Source organism: Gymnoscopelus braueri (genome assembly GCF_963280865.1).
Source record: "Gymnoscopelus braueri genome assembly, chromosome: 21".
Classification (NCBI taxonomy): Eukaryota; Metazoa; Chordata; class Actinopteri; order Myctophiformes; family Myctophidae; genus Gymnoscopelus; species Gymnoscopelus braueri.
This window is the reverse complement of record NC_137623.1, coordinates 5306826-5321839: the sequence shown is the minus strand read 5'-3', so window position 1 is coordinate 5321839 and position 15014 is coordinate 5306826. Positions and strand designations below refer to the sequence as shown.

The window sequence follows — 15014 nt, the reverse complement described above, 5'->3', positions numbered from 1 at the left end:
ACCACTTCGCTACTCACTGAAATAAAGGCTATTTTGTTTTGTTGAAAGTCTATTCTCGGAGGTGGGAAGCCTCTCAGGACCCCACCTTCTCTGTATAATACACTTTTTGGGCACCTTTAAGAGTTTAATTCAGACAAAGTAATAATAACAATAGTGGATTGTGGTTTTAGCATCATGGGCAACTGGCGGCCCGGGGACCACATGCGGCCTCCATCCTTACCCCATCCTACTTAATGCGGCCCGCAGGTTAATATTGGAATACTGATATATCATTGATTTCAGTTACAATTCCAAATATATGCAAACATGACCCGCTTTAATCACTTCAGTCTATATTAATAGCTTAATGACTAGTATTAATATTCTATTGTCTTTTTATGTCCAATGTATTTGTATTCATAAAGTTAACATAAGTATAACTAACTGCATTTGAAATTAAATTAAAATGTTTCAGGATTCTAATGAAAAAAATAGCAGCTTAGCGACGCGTTTTGAGCTTGTAGATCGGCTATTTTTGCTACTTTTGTGTGATATAGAATGGCGAAGTACAGCATTGATTTACGGGGGGAAAAGGAGATAAGAGGTGTCTGCCCAACAGTATATGCCTAGAAGATTCCTGGGCCTGGGACTATGAGGGATTATGAGAGGGTGTTGGGCATTGGGGGGGGTGGGAGGGTGTGTTGGGTGGTCAATGGTTGACCATTGACCATTGTTAACCATTGGACTGACACATCACCTGACCTGACTGGTGATAAGGTATGTAGTGTTAGCAGGAAGAGGAGATTCTTGAATCTTGGCTCTTGGGTCTTTGGCCATGAAGGACTACGAGGAGACCACAGCCTTCCTTGGACAGTGGGGACGCTTCCAGCAGACCTTGTTCTTCCTGCTCTGTGCCAGCACCATTCCCAATGGCTTCAGTTCCTTCTCTGTCATCTTCCTGGCTGACACCCCCCGCCACCACTGCCTGGTTCCAGATGTAAACCTGACTGCAGAGTGGCGCACGGCCATCATCCCTGTAGAGGTGAGCAACTGATGCCAGTGTATTGTTCTTTACGACAGTGGTTCTCAAATGTTGTCATGTCAAGGACCCCCAAAATGATATGTACTGTATTTGGTTGGGACCCCCATCTCAAAATATTTTGTTCCAGGAACCCCAAAAGCAAAGATTTGAGTTACAAATGATAAAAGAAATATATCGCAGATACAAGCTCATAGCACCGCTATGAGCTTGTATATCTGCTATTTTTTAATTGCCAAAGTATAAAATATGGATAAAGGGGTTAAAATGATTGCAACGCTTTATTAACACATTTTGCTTGGGGGGGGGGGGGTGACCCCACTTTGAGAACCAATGCTTCACGACATGTTTCCATACGTTAATATACATCGGTATTGGCTATCTGTTAGCGGTCAAATTGTTAATTATAAACATCGGTATTGGTAGGGGCCCAGGATTTCCATATCGGTGCATCCCTAGTTACCATACATACCATACATACCATACAAACGGCTTATTGCACTGTAATAGAGGTCATTATATTTGACAAGGTGGTGAACGGACAGGAGGAGCAGAGCCGATGCCACCGGTACAGACTGGACGAGGTCAGGAACCTGTCTGCTCTGGGCTACATCCCCGGTCGGGACGTGAACCTCACTGAACTGAGACAGGAGAGCTGTGTGGACGGATGGAGCTACAGCCAAGACATCTACCAGTCCACCATCGTCACAGAGGTCAGTGCGTGCGCGCGCTTGCGTCAGTGGTGGAAAAAGTACTCACATTTTTTACTTAAGTAAAAGTATCAATACTGCAATATAGAAATACTCTGTTACAAGTAAAAGTCCAAAAACTCCAAAAGTATTGGTATCAAAATACACTTAAAGTACAAAAGTATAAAGTACTCATTATGCAGAATGTCTGTGCAGAAGTTTTCAATTGTATAAAAATCTTCTGAAAATAGCTCTGCTATTTTCAAATGGCCGAAATGTATATACTAGGGCTGAAGTGGGTAATGTATGTTTTGTAATAATAATCAAAATCTACAAAGTAACTAGTAACTAAAGTACAGTGGAGTAAAAGTACAATATTTGCCTCTGAGATGTAGGAGAGTAGAAGTAAAAGTATTTAACATTGGAATTACTCCAGTAAGGTACAAATACCTAAACATTGTGCTTACGTACAGTACTTAAGTAAATGTACTTTCCACCACTGGCGTGCGTGCATGTGTTTACACTTTCAAGTTAACGCTACACAATCCATAACTTTAGTGAATACAATTTTATTTTAACGGAAGTGTCAATCTTTCTTTACTGTAAATTCTCAACCTGCAGTTTGACCTGGTATGCAGCAACCAGTGGAAGCAACCGTTCACCTCCTCAGTGTACTTCCTGGGAGTTCTGTGTGGATCCTTCTTCTCTGGACAAATCTCAGACAAGTATTTGAAACCATATGGCATGATTATTTAATATGACCCATGACGCTCCGTCTCTTCAGGCTTGTGGGGAAATGGCCTGAATTAATGAGTACTTCACAGCCTTCCAAGAGTTGCAGTGGAGTCAAAAGTAGAATATTTGTCTTTGAAATGTAGTTGAGTAAATTGAGTACACCGTTACTGACCTATGTGTGACATAAGGATTCATGGTCAAGTGAGACATAAATAGAAAGTTATGGGATTGTGACTGCACCCTTTGACCTTCAGGATGGTCAGTTATCCAGTGTTATCGTTGGTCTATCTGGTTTATAATCCACCAATAATAACTAACAGTTTCCCTATGTCCAGATGTGTATGGCTGACCTATTAAAAAGAAGATATGCCAATACTTTTGTACTTTCACTCAAGTAGCATTTCTAACACAGGCCTTTTACTTGTAACAGAGTATTTTTATATTGTGGTATTGCTACTTTTACTTAAGTAAAACATTTGAGTGGACTTTTTCCACCACTGCAAACATGTAAATTGTAAATTGCAAAGGAAAGAGAAACAAAACACATGTTGGCTAATTTTGTCTCTTTTTTTTTTTTTAAGGTTTGGACGAAAGCCTGTTATGTTTGCAACCATGGCAGTCCAGATGTTTTTTACCTTTGTCCAAATCTTCTCTCCCTCGTGGACGGTGTTCTCTATCCTCTTCTTCATCGTTGCTTTGGGCCAGTACTCCAACCATATTGCTGCTTTTGTCATAGGTATGCAACACACATGTTGAGAATGGATGGGAAAGTGCTGAATGTAACATGTAACCTGCTATTTAAACCTGATTTTTACTTTTCTCGTTCAGGTAGCTCAGTCGGTAGAGCTCTCGCCTTCAGACCACAATTGGTCATGGGTTTGATTCCGGGCATGATCATGAAATGATACATTAGACATACTGTGTGCATTGATATTATTGCAGAATACAGTGTCTCTAGGTTTATGGAAATCTGTGGAACGGAGGAGCTTCAGCCGATAAACGTGTCTTATTTTGGTGTATTTCTCTCCCTCTGCTTCCCTCCAGGTACTGAGATCTTGACAGGAAACGTACGTGTCCTGTTTTTGTCTCTGGGAATGAATCTGTTCTTTACCTCTGGCTACATGATGCTGCCTCTCTTTGCTTATTTCATAAGGGACTGGAGGTCTCTTCTGCTGGCTTTATGTCTGCCTGGCCTGCTCTACGCACCCCTCTGGTGGTGAGTTACAGTCATTGTAAAAGAACCATCACTACCGAGACAGTTTTTTTTTACTCATAATATTGGGGACTTATATTATCACTATAGAGCGTCGCAGTTCCCGCCCACTTCCTGTTTTTTTTGGTGCCGGAAGAAAAAACTCAATGCATTTTTCCATTGACATTTCCAAAAGTATTTATATCTATTAATTTAAGCCTCGAATCAAGCCATCACGAGATGACATGAATCATGACCATAAAACGTTTTTTCTGTGATTTTTTTTTATTTTATATTTAATTATATGATATACTATATTTAATAAATACCCTTTGTTTTGCCGTTTTCAAAAAAATAATAATCACAGAATCAAACGTTTATGGTCATGATTCATGTCATGTCATGATGGCTTGATTCGAGGCTTAAATTAATAGATATAAATATTTTTGGAAATGTCAATGGAAAAATGCATTGAGTTTTTTCTTCCGGCACCAAAAAAAACAGGAAGTGGGCGGGAACTGCGACGCTCTATTACCTGTGACAGCTCACTGTAGTATAGATGCTAATAGTTTCTTTCATTCTTTTATAAATTCAAATTCTAAAGGTTTTTTCTTTTATTTATTTATTCATTTTATAACTTTTTATTTCATTTTACAGGAGAAAAAGAACAGGTACTGAATCCTTAGAGGGATATTTCACTTTCAAACTTTTTTGGGGTCATTTTTACGTCTGTTCAGCTTTTTGTGAGTACCCCAGAAGTTGCTTGATTCAGTATTTAGATATTTGATATTCATTTTATCTGACACGCCCCCTTCCTATACAAACCCATTGTTACTCCATTTTAACCATGATGGATTCATTGAAAACACCCGTCCTTGGTTCTGGTGACTGATTGTCCTTCTAATGTGTGAGGGGCTGTGTTTCAATTACTTACTTTTCATTTATTTTATTTTATTTTATTTATTTGTTCATTTTCCAAAACAAAACAAAACAAACAAAAACACGGCCCCCTCAAGCGTTAGAAGTACAATATCAGTCACGTTTAACTTGAATCCTTCTTTGAAGCACTACATTGAAACTGCATACACACGTGTGCACTTCCTCTGGATAAGAGCATCTGCTTAATGACTAAATTATAACGTACATTTTCAGTATAGATTTGAAGGTTATTTTAGTTTTTTGGAGACGACTTTTTCTCTTACAATTATTATATTTTCAAAGGATGATATTTTCTGTTCGCTTTAATCACCTGTATGGGACCATGAATTGCTTTTGAGGTAAAGCCCTTCCGACTGTTTGAGCGTGAGCCTCTCTCTTCTGTGTTCCATAACGTCACCTTGCTAAACTAATGGCCTAAGTCATTTTTTGAGGAAAATGATATTTTTGCCTAAGTCAGCTCCTCATGACACTGGCCACCTCTGGTAAAATTGCCCATCTCCTAATTGAAAAGGATCATGCTGTTCACTCCCCTGTTAGTATAATGGCCTAACTTTAAAATTTGTTTTGGCCTAAGTCAGATTTAATCCAATTTAAACCTATTTAAATCCATTACATTTGTCTGTCAGTTACATAACTGACAGACAGTGTTATTTCTATTTAAATAGTCATAAGAAATATCATATAGTTTTGTTTTGGATCAGTTTTTTATTTTTCCTGAAAAAAATGACATAGGCCGTTAGTTTAGCAAGGCGACGATAACCAAAGCGTGGACCTTCTCTCTCCTACCTGCGAGGCAGGTTCATCCCAGAGTCTCCTCGGTGGCTGATCTCCCAGGGAAGGATAGAGGAGGCTGAGGCCATACTGAGAGAAGCTGCTAAGAAGAACAAAGTAGAGGCTCCGCTGGTCATCCTTGATGTAAGTTGACTTTAAGTCATAGGCCTACTGTTTAACTTTTTCAATTACATTTATTTCTAATATATATCATTCTTCACTTGCATATTTTTCACAATAATCATTCCACATACATGTGTGTGACCACTTCCCTAAACACTATAAAATACTATTTGTAATCCCAATGTTCTGGCCCGAACACTGGGAATCACATTTCTAACAGATGCTGTAATGACAACATAGCTACCAGAGGTGTCACCAAAAACACTTCAAAAAGCATTGTGCACTGACGTTTTGGAGTGCAAGGCATGGGCCCTTCTACTCCACTACTTCTACTCTACTTATACTTCTACTCCACGGCATCTCAGAGGAAAATATTGTACTTTTACTCCACTACAATCATTTGAAAACTTTAGTTACTAGTAACTTTTTAGATTTAGATTTTTATTACTAAACATTAACCACTTAAGCGCTATATATATTTGGGCTATTTGAAAATAGCCAATCTACAAGCTCACAACGCATCGCATCGTGACGCGTTGTGAGCTTGTAGCTTGTAGATCTGCTATTTGTATACATTTTGAAAACTTGAAATGGGACATTCTGCATAATGAGTATTTTTACTTTTGGTAAACTTTAAATACATTTTGATGCCAATACTTTTGTACTTTTACTCAAGTAAATTTAGAATTCCGGACTTTTTCTACATTGCAGTATTGATACTTTTACTTAAGTAAATTAAAACATTTGAGTACTTTTCCCACCACTGCTGCAGAATGACATGGCAAAGGACAAATGCGACCCAGAGGAGCGCCACAACATTCTAGACATGCTAAGGTTCACCAAAACCAGAAACGCAACACTCATACTCTTCCTTGTGTGGTGAGTATCCACGGGTTGTTTTGCACTCACCCTATCACACATACTAGTACTGCGGGGCACAGCGGGGGATTCCATTGTCTTTTAAATACCTATTAACATTTGAATTCCACTCTTCTCAGTGAGCTCACATTATATGTTGTTGCAGGCAGGCAGAAACATTATAGGCTAACTTGTAACTGCAGATCCTGTATGTAAAATATTTATTAAAAAAAGCGTGTAAAACAGCGCGATCTGTAGCGTCACATTAAACTCTTCAGTGAAACATGGATAGCCTATATGAACCAGACTGCTATAATTCACAGAATAGCACACTAAAAACAAAAGCTGAAGGGGTTGGCAAGAGGGTCTCATTATTGGGAATCTGTGGAAATTCAATAATAACAGTCAGCGTGTGTGCTTCAAAACAGTGTACAGTGTTGGTCTGTATTCTAGTTCTATGTTGTGATATATATCCCTATATGTATGCATGCATATATCTATCTATCAATATGCCCATCCATCTAGCCCATTGGTTCTCAAAGTGTGGTCCGGGGACCCCCAGGGGTACTTGAGGGTGTTCCAGGGGGTACCCAGAAAAATGTGTAGATATAGCATCAGAATAATAATGACCTTTTATACTTTGGCTATTCAAAAATAGCAGATATACAAGCTCATAGCGCGGCACCGAGTGCCGCTCTATGAGCTTGTAGATCTGCTATATTTGAAAAATCTTGAAAATGTTTGAATATATATTTTTTAAAGCGAATATTTGTAACTCAAATCTTTGCTTCTGGGAAATATTTTTAGATGGGGGTCCTCGGCCAAATACATATCATTTTGGGGGTCCTTGGCATGAAAAAGTTTGAGAACCACTGATCTAGCCATCATCCATTCACCTGTCAGTCATTGATCGGTACTTACTGCTGGGACAGAGACTGTTGCTGTGTGTGTGTCCCTCCCAGGTTCACTGTAAACACCGGCTACTATGGCCTGTCCCTGAACACATCCCGTCTCCACGGCGACCGCTTTCTCAACTGTTTCATCTCGGCGGCCGTGGGGTTGCCGGCGTCCGTCTCCAGCTGGCTGGTGCTGCAGTATCTTCCCAGGCGGCTGTCTGTGGCGCTCTGTATGGCTCTTGGAGGAGGACTGCTGTACTGCATTCAGCTGGTGCCACAAGGTGACTGCAGGGACTTTATCATATAGGAACCTAATGAATGTTGGAAGTGTGTGCGTGCGTGCATGCGTGCAGTGGTGGATAAGTACTCAAATTCTTTACTTAAGTAAAAGTACCAATACTGCAATATAACAATACTCTGTTACAAGTCCAGAATTAAAAATGTACTTGAGTAAAAGTACAAAAGTATTTGCATCAAAATGTACTTAAAGTACCAAAAGTAAAAGTACTAAATATTTGAAAATAGCCGATCTACAAGCTCACAACGCGTCGCGATGCGACGCGTTGTGAGCTTCCATAAGTACAATATTTGCCTCTGAGATGTAGTGGAGTAGAAGTAAAAGTATTGGAAATTGGAAATACTCAAGTAAAGTAAAAAAAATACCTCAACATTGTACTTAAAGATGGAGTGCCATGATATTTTTCAACCCTAAAACCTGATCATAAGGTATTATTATTATGTAAGGATTTTTTTCAACAAAAAAAAAGTGTACAGTAAGTGTTAAAATGTTGTTTTTATGTAGACACACCCACCAGTGCATTAAGTATACCTGGTTCTCACCTTAGCACCTCCTCCACCACCTTAGCACCACCCACCTGTCCTAGTCCCTCCTCCTCCTCATGCCCACACCTGTTGTGTTATGATAATGAGGGGGAGGGTGTGGGCTTTGTGATGTCACTAAAGCGCTGTTTCTCTATTGGCACATTTGACCCTCAAGGTTTCAGCCTCCAGGAAAAAACTCCAAATAGTCAGAGAAGACATAAAACACCATAAAAACACCACCGGGGGGCTTAATGAAGTTCTATCAACCTCATAGACACATGAAAAACAGAAAAAGTGCAAAAACATGGCACCACCTCTTTAAGTACAGTACTTAAGTAAATGTACTTAGTTACTTTCCACCACTGCGTGCGTGTACATATTATGCTAATCATTGCACATTTTGGATATAATGTACATTCAGTAATGTGAGGCACTTGCATGCACATATGTACACAAATACATACATGCATAAATATATACACACATACAACATATCTAAATAGATAGATTCATGCATCTATTCTACTTTATTCTCTTCTATTCTTCTCTTTGCTTAGGTCTTCCTGGCCTGTCCATAGCACTGGAGATGCTGGGTAAATTGTGCATTTCCACCAGTTTCCAAACGATTTTTGCCTACACCGGAGAGCTGTACCCAACATTCATCAGAAACACAGCTTTTGGCACCTTTTGCATGGTTTCCATAGTGGGCGGTATCGTTGCTCCTTATGTCATGCAACTGAGTAAGTTTCTGTTCATATAGATCAGGGGTGTCAAACTCATTTTGGTGTCCGGGCAAGATTGGTCAAATGGTGACTTGAGGTGGGCAGACTGGGCACGCAGACACGGAGACATGCATGCACGCTCATGCACATTCAGTTATACATCATTGTCTCCGCCAGGCCGAAAGGCATGGCGAGAGAGTATGTTTTCGCCCCTGTCCGTCCGTCCGTGTGTCCGTCCGTGTGTCCTGTCTGTGTGTTAGCAGCTAATCTCTGGCACCGTTGGCCCGGTCGCTCCGAAACTGTGCACACACACTCCCTGGATGCCAATTCAGAACCTCTGCCCCAATTTTTTCACATGGGCCTGTTATAGCGCCACCAGGAGGCCGATTTGTGCAAAACCCTTTTTCTTTACATTACTCCTACAGATTTTATCCAAACGTCATGCAAATCGGTACACAGTATCTCTATAGTCATGTGATCAACACAATCTGTCCGATTTCCCATATTCCATCCTCATTGCCTATGGTTGGCTTCCAAACTTTGCAGGATTGGTCCATTTTGAACTAAATGCCTCAAATCACAGCTTGCAGCTTGCGATTTCCGTGAAATTTCACACGCACATTCCCACTAGGCCGAGGAAGAAACGGCACTTGGAAATTTTCCAATCAGCCTCATGGTGGCGCTATAAAAGGCCAAATTGCACTTTTAACTGTAACTAAACCGATCTGCGTGAAACTTTGCACACGTACTCCCTTGAGGCCAAGGAAAAACATCTGCCCTGCATTTTTCACATTAGCCTTTTATAGCGCCACCAGGAGGCCGACTTATGTAAAACACATATTTTGAGATTAAGCCTTCAGATTGTATCCAAATTTCACGCAAATCGGTACACATGATCTCTATAGTCATGTGATCAAGATGGATCTGTTTGATTTTTCATATTCCATCCTGATTGGCTAACATTGACATCTAAGGTTTGCAGGAGTGGCCCGTTTTGAACAAAATGCCGCAAATTGATTGCGGTGGAACTTTGCACGTACATTCGCACTACATTGAAGAACAAACACCACCCTTTTAACATTGCCCTATTGTAGCGCCACCAGGAGGCCAATCTTTTTTTTATATTACAAATTTTGTCCAAACATCATGCAAATCAGTACACATTATCTCTATAGTCAAGTGATCAAGATGATTCCGTCCGATTTTTCATATTCCATCCTGATGGCAAATTCTGAACATTGCTGGCCCACAATACCTGACCTGGCGGAGACCTGTGCTCCGAGGAGCACTTTTTCTAGTTGTTTTTCATTCTGTTGTCTCAGTCACTGCTATAACTACAGCATATCACTTTAAAAAATGTTATGAAGATTATATACAAATTAATTATGAATTAATTAATTGCACGTCCCACTGGAAGGAGACCCCGGGGCAGACCAAGGACCAGATGGGGGGATTACATCTCCACACTGGCCTGGGAACGCCTCGGGATCTGTTGCCCCCGCGACCCGGCTCCGGATAAGCGTTTGAAGAATCGATGGATGGATTATAAAAAAATGATAAATATTTTCAGTAAATAGCTACAGTACACAACATCATTTTTTTTGAGGCCTACTATCAGCAATGCAACTCAGACAATGAACTCAGTTCAGTCGTTTTTATTGAACAATAACGAAAATTCAGAAAATGTCAATGAATCAAAATAATGACACTCAATGCTTTTTTTTCGGTTTTAGAATAGAAAAGAAATAACCCTAACAGTAAAAGCTCAGGTCAAAACAACATCATTTTCTTTTTTTCTTTTTTTTTTACAAAAAAATGATGTACCTGACATCTCTTTGCTTTAACTGACCTGTCAACATCAGGGACCAGGTTCTGAGCAGTAGTAACTTTCATAATGTAATCATTACTATAAAATCTCCATGTCTCTTCAGCTCTTTATAAACAAAAAATGCATATTTATTTTTTCTATTCTTTTGTCTTTGTTTTAGCCAAAATGTATCACTTGCACTACATTTTAAGTGACCTTTTTACTTTTGGAAAATAATATTGAAGAAACTGTTAACTGGTTAATGTGTGTGCTGTCACTTTAAAAGCGCAATTTATACTTCATCGTACAACAGTGTCAGGCACCAAACATGGCCGATCTCCAAGCTCACACCGCGTCTGTTTGCACCACGTTGTGAGCTTGTAGATCAGCCATTTTCGACAACGATAGACTGAGAAGACAGCGCACATTGAATATGTCACACTAGGCGACACTAGTCATTCATTCGCGTTTTTAAGAGTTTCCTAAACAGATTATTATCATTTGGATTATTAAAATTGTCAACGGAGACAGAGGACGAGTGAAACTTTTGAGCGTTTCACTCGTAACGGCCGTTATTCCACCGCACATGTAAACACAACGACGCAACCACCCGTACAAATGGAACCAAATGGACCCTTACGGTCCCCTTAAAGAAGCGATGTTACGATGTATCCAATAGTGAGCCAATAAAATTCCTCGTCCTTGTTTCCCTGGGCAGCGCTGGTTAGCAGGGATCTATACACTTTTAGACTGTGCCAGCGTGGGTGATTAGATGTATTTCTTGATCTCCTCTTGTCTTGATTGTTTAGACATGACTTGGCCATTGTTCTCACAAAACAAGTTTGACCACTATTAGACCTTCACAGTCAGAGGCAAGGGGGGTTGGGGGGGATAACTGCCTGCCGGCTCCGCCGTTTTTTTTCTTCTTTTTTTTCTCTCGTTTTTTTCCATTAGAGCTAGTATGAAAAGGTGTTTTTTCAAATCACTTCGCGGGCCGCAATGGACCTTTCCGCGGACCGCAAAATGCCCGCAGGCCACGAGTTTGACAAGCCTGATATAGATCTTCAATGTCTACTTCTACTGTCAAAGAGTAATAACTATTACGATTAGTAGTAATAACCAGTGTTGTGTTCTAGTTTTTTTATGAAGGTATACTATGTTTATTCCCTGCCTCCCACACGCACGGCATGCGCGCGTCTATAATGAATTAAATGTAAAAAACGCTGTTTTGAACAGTTTTTGAAGGTGTACGGTGGCGACGAAAAAAAATCTCAAGGTATACGGCGTACACAGCATCTGACGGTAGAACACACCACTGGTAATAACTACTATTGCATCTGAACAGATACTTCCGAAGTGAGTTACTGGTACACAGAAAAGTGTACCAATTTGACACAGTTCTTGGCAAATGGGGGGGGGTTCGAAAATGTATTGATATAAATGTGTGGGAACCCTGTGTAGTGCTGCTGCAGGAAAAATCCCCAATAGTAGAAGCGTACCACCAAGTCAAACTATAATTGCTATATCTGCAATAATTAGTTAATTCATTAGGCGTTTCCTGACAGAAGTATGGTACTTCAACACTTGTGAATTCCCATGCACATGCTCCATACTAAATTAGGTCATTAAGATGTGCTCTTCTCACGGTGGCGCAGTCGGTAGCGCTGTCGCCTCACAGCTAGAAGGTCCTGGGTTCGATTCCCGCCGGGGACGCTGTGGGCACTGGGGGCGTGTTCTCTCCTCCGCGTCATCAGTGCCCATACCCTAGGTGGGGTTGGCGAAAGGGCCTACTCTGTGTGGAGTTTGCATGTTCTCCCCGTGTTACCTAGGGTAGGTACCCTCACAAAAACATGCAGTAATCCTGGTCACTATACTGCCTCCCCCTGGCCAGCCGGGGCGCCTGATGGAGGGGAAAGGAACTGGTTGGAATAACGTGGAGGTAGGGAATCATTTACTTACATAGGAGCCACACAGTGGAATGACCTCGAAAACAGTGTCAAACTGACAACCAATCTGAGGACTTTTAAATACAAAACTAAATCATGTCTATTAGAAAAGGTTCCCCTATAGAGGGTCTTTAGACTAGGAAAGATAAGGTAGCACTTGTTTGTGTACTGTGTATGTTACATGTGTTCTTGTATTGTTTGTATGTATGTACTGTGAATGTTACTTGAGTTTTGTATTGTTGTGTACTTGGTCTGTACTGTGTATGTCACTTGTGTCTATGTAGTGTTTCGGTAGTTACATGTGTTTTGTATTGTAATGTATTTTTAACGTATTGATTGTTAATTGTAAGAGGACCTCAACGGAAATAAGTCTCAGGACTTTCTTGTGTTATCCTCGAACTGCGGTGACCATGTGGTTTTGGCTTTTCAAATAAATCAAATCAAATCAAATCAAAAATTCCACGCGCTACATCCAACCAGAGAAACTCTCCCCTGTCAGGTGACAAGAAGGTCAGTTGGCTCTCATGCATTGAAGGAGGCATGAGCTCGGCCCTGGGCTCCCTAGGTTGGCAGAGGGAAGGTAGTGCCCAGGATTACACTGGGTGTAAAAAATTGGGTTACAAAAATCGTGGGATAAAAAATGTGCTCTTCTCCATATGCAGGTATATACTACAAGTATCTACCATATATTTTGCTGGGTTCTCTGGCTCTTCTGTCTGCCCTGGCCACTCTCTTCCTTCCAGAGACCTTTGGTCGACATTTGCCTGAAACTATCCAGCAGATGCCTGTGAGAGAAAGGTATGCTCCTGGGAGAATTACCAGTCGTGATCTTGGAGATAAAGATTAGGCCGGATTTTTTTTTCTTCCTAAATGTTCAAAAAATAACAAGAATAGCCAATCTACAAGCTCGTACATCTGCAAGTTATGCAATTTTTAGTATGTAGGGCTTTAGTGGTTATCTGCATTTATACACAACACTAATCCTATGCCTTTTCTTTGCCAGGATAACGTGTGCATGTTTCGTCATTACAAAGGATGAGACCCCATCTGTGCCCCATCTACAATATCGACAAAAGTCTACAAAATTGTAATGTTTGTACATTTCTGTATATTTTTCGAACGTACATTTATTTTACTAGTATTGGTTGAAATGTGCAATTTTAGCAGTTTTAGTAATAGGCTCCGATCACTGCAGTGTAGCTCGGACAGATTCAGGAACTCTTTTATCCCAAGGGCCATTAGGCTGTATAATGATGCACTAGGGGAGAGAGGAGGGAGGGGGAGGGGGTTGACCAGCTGATCTATATTTATTTGTTTTAGCTGTGTTCTTTTTTTAACTGCTTTTACCTAGGTTTTTTAACTGCTTATAACTGATAGTTTTTTTTATTATTGCATTCATTCCCATTGGTGTAATGTTTTTTTTAAATGTTCACCATGCTTCTTTTTATTGACATCTGTATGAATGTATTGCACTGGAGCCGTTGAGCGAAGCAAATTTCCTTCAGAATTAATAAAGTATATAATATATCTATCTATCTATGTGTCATTTAATTACTTTAAAAATAAACAACATTAAAAAAGTATTTTCCAAAAAACATACAGTAATGTTATGAATCTGAGTCTAATATGAGCACAGCTCCTAACTGAATGCACTGTATCGCAGAAGAAGTCTTGCTTTCACAATGTCTCGTGATGATGCTTTCCACCATGCGTACTCGAGTACGGAACGCTGCAATGTGAATCCATCCGTACCAACAGAAGGAAGTTTAGACCTGTGTCTGCCCATTAGTGGAATGAGGCAGACTTTGTGGTCTGTCAGGGTCTTTCCTTCTTTTACTTATCCCGCACCCAAGCCTGATGGGCTGGGGCACCCGTGAGGCCGAGGTCACACATGTGGGGGCGGGGCCTGGGGCTGAGGGCGCGCGGGTCTTTGAGGGTTGCGTGACTTATTGCCCCAGGGGGGTTTATAAGGTCCCATAGTGAGTGACTCACGAGAAAGGACCAGAACTCGAGGTTACAAATGTAACCCCGGTTTCTTTACTTTCGGAGTGAGTCACTCACCTAACACCCCTTTTGTGCGCATTTAGCGTGCAGAGGGAAGTTTGTTAAGAGGGCGTGGTTAAGTCACACGAGGGGTTATGTAACCCTTACGGACTACCGGTCGCGTGACATGGCCCTCACAGCCAATCAGAATTGGCCCGGGAGTGTATGTGTGTTTTGCTCTGTGACTGAATAATGACATCCGACAGTCTAATCCTAATGTAGACTTGGAGAATAATATGTCTAGCAATTGATAATATTTCTGGGCATGTTCACTATTCAGAGTAAAGCAGAGAGAGAGCACGAGGAGGCCGACAGTGCAAGGAGAGCAGCTGGCACGGGGGTGAAGACATGACAACAGTCTTAAAAAGGGGGGGGGGGGGGGGATTAGACTCCCTAAAGTCTCACTCCTAAGCTTTCCTGAAACTTGTCAGCCCTGCCTTCTCTCTCTACCTC

General features: G+C 40.8%; 1 protein-coding gene across 1 annotated transcript; it reads left to right on the top strand.

Moving 5' to 3' along the window:
• Positions 1 to 814: 814 nt before the first annotated feature.
• On the top strand, positions 815 to 8803 carry LOC308077580 (organic cation/carnitine transporter 2-like; the record flags this gene model as incomplete). Its single annotated transcript, XM_080418325.1, has 9 exons — positions 815 to 1021; positions 1549 to 1731; positions 2329 to 2432; positions 3024 to 3178; positions 3487 to 3658; positions 5371 to 5488; positions 6240 to 6346; positions 7288 to 7502; positions 8601 to 8803. The coding sequence occupies 9 exons, from the start codon at positions 815 to 817 to the stop codon at positions 8801 to 8803; spliced, it is 1464 nt and encodes a 487-aa protein (XP_080274451.1).
• Positions 8804 to 15014: the final 6211 nt, after the last annotated feature.